The 7,260-nt window shown below is 42.7% G+C and overlaps 1 protein-coding gene across 1 annotated transcript; it reads right to left on the bottom strand.

Moving 5' to 3' along the window:
* Positions 1-1,294: 1,294 nt before the first annotated feature.
* LOC141172936 (dispanin subfamily A member 2b-like) lies at positions 1,295-4,558 on the bottom strand. Its single transcript, XM_073657549.1, has 2 exons — positions 4,307-4,558; positions 1,295-1,728 (listed from the first exon to the last, which is right to left on the bottom strand). The coding sequence occupies exons 1-2, from the start codon at positions 4,475-4,477 to the stop codon at positions 1,585-1,587; spliced, it is 315 nt and encodes a 104-aa protein (XP_073513650.1). The 5' UTR covers positions 4,478-4,558; the 3' UTR covers positions 1,295-1,584.
* Between the last annotated feature and the right edge of the window lie 2,702 nt (positions 4,559-7,260).

The raw sequence follows: 7,260 nt of genomic DNA, 5'->3' as shown, positions 1-7,260 counted from the left end.
ATTACTTTTAAGTGCTCAAATCTGTCCTTTATCTAATTGGGCATTACTTTCAAGTGCTCAGATCTGCCCTTTATCTATTTGGGCATTACATTTAAGTGCTCAAATCTGCCCTTTATCTAATTGGGCATTACTTTTAAGTGCTCAAATCTGCCCTTTATCTAATAGTGCATTACATTTAAGTGCTCAAATCTGCCCTTTATCTAATAGGGCATTGCATTTAAGCGCTAAAATCTGCCCTTTATCTAATAGGGCATTAGGCATTACTTTTAAGTGCTCAAATCTGCCCTTTATCTAATAGGGCATTACTTTTAAGTGCTCAAATCTGCCCTTTATCTAGTAGGGCATTACCTTCAAGTGCTCAAATCTCCCTTTTATCTAATTGGGCATTACTTTTAAGTGCTCAAATCTGCCCTTTATCTAATTGGACATGACAGTTTGCGTTCGCAAATTTGCTCTTTATCTAATAGGGCATTACTTTTAAGTGCTCAAATCTGCACTTTATCTAATAGGCCTTGACTTTACATTCTCAAATCTGCCCTTTATCTAATAGGGCATTACATTTCAGTGCTCAAATCTGCCCTTTATCTAATAGGGCCATAGTGCCTGTATACATATATATATATATATATATATGTATATATATATATATATATATATATATATATATATATATATATATACATATATGTTATATACTCCTCTCTCCTCGGCCCTCTGCATACCTGTCTCACTGCTGCAGTAATCCAGTCCTTCCATCTCTCCTCTTCCGTCTTCTTCCAGTTTTAAGTTTTTCATTGCCGCTGCTGACTCCATCCTATGGGGGTCAAACGGTGTGCGACGCACATCTTCAATATTAAAAACTTTGGGGCTACAGCTATGTTTGGAAAATGAACACTTTTATTTTCTTAGTCCAATTCTAATAAATTCTATGAGACTCCCGAGGGGTCAAAATGTTCACTGCACCCCTAGATAAATGTCTTAATCCTGATCAGCAGGATCAGGTTAATAAATATGGAGTAGTGTCTCTTTCTTATCAGCCGCGTGTTTCAAAAAAATAAACCCAAAATTTGTATCTACTCTGCCTGTAAAAAATTCCTAAATGCTGTTTTTAAGATTCTAAATTGTGCCGGATTAAAAATGAAGCAATTTTAGAGATCAATTTAGATCCCTTTAGAACTGAATTAGTCCCTAAAAATGGAGATTTTTAAATGTTCATGAAAATTTGAAGAATTGCAGCAAAACTTACCAGCCTTGTAACATCCCGAAAAGAATAAAAAGGAGTTTTCAAAAGTGATACCAAGAAAAAGTCAATTTATTGTACATATTATTTATTCACTATGTGTGATATACAAGCAGAACTAAAATTCAAATGTTGAAACTTGCAAACTTTTAAAATTGTCTGTAAATTCCATTTTTATAATACAAGCAAAATGAATATTGACCACAATTTACCAATAACATAAAGTACAAAGCGTCATGAAAACTTGGTCCCAGTACAAGAGATTATCAACCAATACCACAAAAAGGGATATATGTCCAGAAATTTTTTGCATTTTTTACAATTTTATTTCGGTTTTCAAAGATTTATCTTTTTGTGGTGAAATGAATGATGATAACGACAATAATTAGGATGATCCCGATCACTGTAGCGGAGATATTTAGGGCGTAGGCAGTACCGGAGTGCTTGGAGGCCAGGGCTGCGTTATTCTGATTAGTGGCGTCTCGGGTCTGTAAATAAGAGGAATGAATTATTGATTTCACAAGAAGTGTAAAAAGACTTGTAAATTAGATCTGTTTCTGCAAAACATGGGTGAAACTGTAATGAAAACATAACAAAGATGGAAACCACCAAAAGGAGAAAAATCAACTCGATTGCAAACATTCCAAAAACTAAGGAATAAAAAAAATTCAGAATTGCATCTAAGACATCTAAGACATACAATAACTAATTAAAACCACTTAAAATGGTACAAATGGGCATCATAGTATACAAAGGTGTGACTGTAATAATCCATCTATCCTAAGATCCAATCTCTAGGATCACAAATAATGAAAATAGATTCAATAAGTTGCACTGGAGAAAAAGTTTAAATATGCAACAAAATAGCAAAGCATAAAAGCACAAATCCTTAGGAAATGAGGATAGTATATAAAGTAATCATTTAGAGCTATTCCATTTATTACCATACAAATCAGAAAAAAAGGAGATCAGTACCAAGCCAGCGAAATCTGGGATAGTCCGTTGTATATCAACCGACAGACAGGCAAGGTAGCACCCAAATCTAAGGAGGAGACAGGCGGAATCCAAATGTGGGATGGGTGGAGAAAGTTTACCTACACGTTTCGCCACCACAATTTAGCTTTGTCAGGGGTAAAGTGAAAATGCATGCAGTATGTCTATTTATAATGAAATAATAATTATCAAATGCTTAGTAATTGAACTGAAACAAGGGCATTGTGAGAATATTGTCCAGAATTATCAGTTTGTGCATATGCCAGAGCTACAGACATTGATTAGTGATGATTAGCGCAAGTGCACATGCGTGAGGACGTCGTAAGTCAGTTACACAGTGAGTGAGTGTCAATGTCTTTGCACCAGGCATTATATGCTCACGCTACTATACGCCTATGCCAAATCAACATTATTAATTAGCAACAATCACTGCAAGTGCGTACGCGCGAAACCTAAGCCAAACGAGAAGAACGCAACTGCAATCAAACCAAGTGTAGGCAACACTAAAAGCCTTCCGGCTCAAGAAGAAAAGTGCAAACTCTAACAGACATTTCCTCTAATTGTCCATTAACAGATGATGGAAATCTGCTTTATGGAAGGCTGTTGCAATCTCTTTTGGGAATACGGCAGGTCTTCCAGGTAAGTTGCCGTGTATGCAATGACATCATGGGTGGGGTATTATCGTCCCAGTAATAGAGGGAAAAGTCTTGTGGGAGGTGAGATTAATAACAGGAAAATGATTTTCCACGGTACGGAGAATTTCAGGACAGGAGTCTGTTGATATCAGGGAGGTCATTGACCGAGAGTTAGAAGAGCAGTGGAGAAAGCCACATAGTACAGCAGGCAGAGCACCTAGCAGCACAGAGTATTTCAGAAGTGTAGAGTGCAGATAAGTGAGGGAAGGAGCAGGTTATGACGCGTAGAAGAGAAAAGAATTAAGTTAGATTTGTTTATCTATGTTTTTCTTAAAAAAGTAAAACTGCAGGCAGAAACTTTACAAAACTCATGATGGAAACATAAAATCATAAAACCATTATCTAAACTTCTCACTGTTCCCCTTCCTTCCAGCAATCTTGTGGCATAAAACAGTTTCTCCGTCTCTGTGGATTATTTTTAGTTACTAAACAAAGTATCAGCTTCTTTCTACAATGTATGTGAAAAACAACAACAAAAGAACATCAAATAAAACAAAGTAAATTCCATGTAAAAATAGAATCGAAAACAAAAATAAAATCCTGAGATGGAACAACAAATAAAGAGCAAATGAAAAAAAAAATCAAAATGTAGAACTGTAAAAAGAAGAGATAAAAAGGAAAAGATAAAAAGCTGCAAAGGATAAAAAAAATACTATTGCAAAGTAAACACTAAAGGAGTAAAAGAATTGAAGATGGGAAAAAAAGTGTTCGAGAACAAAATAAAAATTTAAATAGAGGAAAGAATAGAATAAAAGATACAAGTTGTGTAAACATTGGCGACGTCACGCAGCAGGACATGTATGTGCGGGCTCAGGAGCTGTGCCTGCGCCATTCTCACTGGGCGTTAGCTGAAACTTTGATTTTTAAAAGAGAAGCTGATGCAGTAAATGCTGTAAAGATAAACTAAAAAAACAAAACAATGGAAGATTTGTTTTTCCTATTAACCCTTCTAAAAAAAAATCTTGGTAAAGTTAAAAATTAAGTAAAAAAACCCATCATCTTCATCTCTTCTGCCACTTTTGCCGCACCCAGCATTGTTCTTATGCCATCCCAACCTCCTGGCATGGCGTCTTCTCTTGTGTCACCGCTGCAGCCAGTCAGAAGCGCTGGGATTGGTGACAGCGGCAGAAGAGGTGAGCATTTTATTTTCTTTAATTTTGCTACTGAAGTCAACAGGTTAATCAGCAGAGTTGTTGCAGCTGTGGATTTACTTGCAGATACTTCTACATCTATGCTAACAGAGGTGTAAAAAAAAGTTATGGCTCTTAGAGAGCGACAATAAGAAAACAGAATCTTGGGCATAAGATCACCTGGTTCTGGAAGGGGTAAAGAATGGAAAATCTCTCCCAGAAATTTGGATTTTTTGTTTTGTACTTACCTTGACGGAGAAGATGACAGCGGCCAGTCCTAGAGGCAGGCAGCAACAGATCAGGTTGACGATGGACCACACCAGGTAATCCTTCTGTGGGGTTTGGTAGGCCACCGGTCCAGGCTGCATGGTCACCACATCTGAAGTTGGTTGGTACATTTTCTTATTGTCTCCTTCCATGCACAGTTGCAGTAGACTCTAGTTGCTACGTCTGCTCTTCACACTCTGCTGTGCTCAGCTTTATGTGTAAGGGGGAAGTTCTACAAAATGGGAGTTTATTACAATATTTTGCATGACTTCTTAAAGGGCCCCTGTTCCTGCTTTCAGAAAGTGGGGGATACTGGTGGAGTCAGTGTGTACATACAGTACATTACTGATCCTGCACTGATTCTGAGTTACATCCTGCATTATTATTAGTATTGTTATTATTTATCATTATAGCGTCATTTATTCCATGGCGCTTTACATGTGAAAAAGGGGTATACATAGCAAAAATAATTGCAATAATCTTGAACAAAACGTGATGGCGACTGGTCCAGGAGGAGAGAGGACCCTGCCCGCGAGGGCTCACAATCTACAGGGGATGGGTGAGGATACAGTTGGTGAGGGCAGAGCTGGTCATGCAGCGGTGGTTACTGCAGGTTGAAGGCTTGTCGGAAGAGGTGGGTCTTCAGGTTTTGAAGGCTTCCATGGTAGGCGAGAGACTGATATGTTGGGGTAGAGAGTTCCAGAGTAGGGGGGAATCACGGGAGAAATCTTGTATGCGATTGTGGGAAGAGGAGATAAGAGGGGAGTAGAGAAGGAGATCTTGTGAGGATCGGAGGTTGCGTGCAGGTAAGTACCGGGAGACTAGGTGAGAGATATATGGAGGAGACAGGTTGTGGATGGCTTTGTATGTCATGGTTAGGGTTTTGAACTGGAGTCTCTGAGCAATGTGGAGCCAGTGAAGAGATTGACAGAGGGGAGAGGCCGGGGAATAGTGGGGGGACAGGTGGATTAGTCGGGCAGCAGAGTTTAGGATAGATTGGAGGGGTGCGAGAGTGTTAGAGGGGAGGCCACAGAGCAGGAGGTTGCAGTAGTCAAGGCGGGAGATGATGAGGGCATGCACTAGTGTTTTTGAAGATTCATGGTTGAGGAATGTGCGGATCCGGGAGATATTTTTGAATTGGAGTAAGCAGGAAGTGGAAAGGGCTTGGATATGTGGTTTGAAGGAGAGATCAGAGTCCAGAATTACCCGGAGGCAGCGAGCTTGTGGGACTGGGGAGAGTGGGCAGCCATTGATGTTGATAGATAAGTCGGGTGGGGGGGGGGTGAATGAGATGGTGGAAAGATCATGAATTCTGTTTTGTGCATGTTAAGGTTTAGAAATCTAGCAGAGAAGAAGGATGAAATAGTGGACAGACATTGTGGGATTCTGGTTAGTAGGGAGGAGATATCGGGTCCAGAGAGGTAGATCTGTGTGTCATCAGTATAGAGGTGATACTGAAAGCCGTGAGACTCAATGAGCTGCCACAGGCCGAAGGTGTAGATGGAGAAGAGCAGAGGTCCTAGGACTGAACCTTGGGGGACACCAACAGATAGGGGGTGAGATGAGGAGTTGGTGTGTGAGTGGGAGACACTGAATGTCCTGTCTGTTAGGTATGAAGAGATCCAGGATAGGGCCAAGTCTGTGATGCCGAGAGTTGAAAGAGTCTGTAGTAGGAGGGAATGATCCACTGTGTCAAAGGCAGATGACAGGTCCAGGAGGAGGAGGACAGAGTAGTGTCGCTTGGATTTGGTGGTTAGTAGGTCGTTGGTGACTTTAGTCAGGGCAGTTTCAGTCGAGTGATGCGGTCGGATCCAGATTGTAAGCGGTCAAAGAGAGAGCAGGAGAGGTGGGAGGACAGCTCAAAGTGGACATGTTGCTCCAGTTGTTTTGAGGCATAGGGAAGGAGTGATATGGGGCAATAGCTAGACATAGGAAGGTGGAGTAGATGTGACGCGCCCCCTGGGCCGCGTGGGGAACCCGGAACCGGGCTCTTTTTGTGGATGCTGGGGGTTGTAGTCACCGTGGCGGCGACCCGGTCCCGTGGCTTAGGGCGGTCAAACCAGTGGCAGTCTTTATAGGGTTTTAGGTTAATTGTCCGACTACGCCACCCGTGGATTGCGGTCAGTGTGGACCGCCGCTGCAAGGTAGACCGCTGGGGCTGATGGTGTATGCAGCTGAGGTAGTGTGACTCCCCACGGGAAGAGTGCAGCCCCAGGGCAGTAAGAGTGGCTGATGGGAGTGATGGTGCACGGGCGTCCCAGCACTAGTAGTGCTGGTGCGGCGATGAAGCACAGAGACGTGGGGTTGCAGTTCAAGTTCTTTACTCACAGTTCTTTATGTCCCAAGTCATTCCGCGGGCAATGACTGCCCAAGCCGTGCTGCGTCCACCAGGCAGGGGGGCTCGGTCAACCCCCAGGCAATTCCAGAGTGTGTCACAGGACTCCCTTCTACTCCTTTCTCTGGCCGTGCCCCACCAGTGACACTACGTCTGTCCAGCTCCCGCGGGCCTTCCCTTGGGAGGGCTTCGTGCTCACCTCCCTGACCCTATGTGGTATGCCTTTCTAGTAGGTGTAGTGAGGGGTCGCACCAAGATATGATCGCGACCGCCGGTCCTTGGCTGAGGATTAGTCGCCTCCACCAACTTGGGATCCGGTACCCTGTTCTGCCAACCCGCCACCCGCAATCTCCTGGGCCTTTGGGGTTCCTTCTGCCTTCGTGTCTCTGGGCCTCTCTTGGTGTTCTGTTCCTTTCTGTTCCTGTTCTTTGCTGTTTATGTTCCTCTCCTCTGGCTCCAGCCTTCACTCTAGGCCTGCCTCATGGAGCTGGGCCCAGACTGAGCCACAGCTCCCTGTCAGTCCTCTCTGGCTGAGCTCCTTCTCTCTTCTCTCTGCACTGACTGTCTGACTTTCTCTTCTTTCAGTGCTGGCTGGGCTTC

Source organism: Phyllobates terribilis, unplaced genomic scaffold (assembly GCF_046119375.1).
Source record: "Phyllobates terribilis strain yellow unplaced genomic scaffold, ASM4611937v1 Scaffold_12__6_contigs__length_324123572, whole genome shotgun sequence".
In the NCBI taxonomy this organism is placed as follows: domain Eukaryota; kingdom Metazoa; phylum Chordata; class Amphibia; order Anura; family Dendrobatidae; genus Phyllobates; species Phyllobates terribilis.
The sequence above is the reverse complement of the archived record's forward strand: the minus strand, read 5'-3'. Positions and strand labels throughout refer to the sequence as shown.

Coding starts and splice junctions, on each gene's coding strand:
- LOC141172936 (XM_073657549.1), bottom strand. CDS start 4,477: ATGGAAGGAGACAATAAGAAAATGTACCAACCAACTTCAGATGTGGTG. Junction 1,729..4,306: donor CTGTCATCTTCTCCGTCAAG/GTAAGTACAAAA, acceptor TCTTATTTACAG/ACCCGAGACGCCACTAATCA.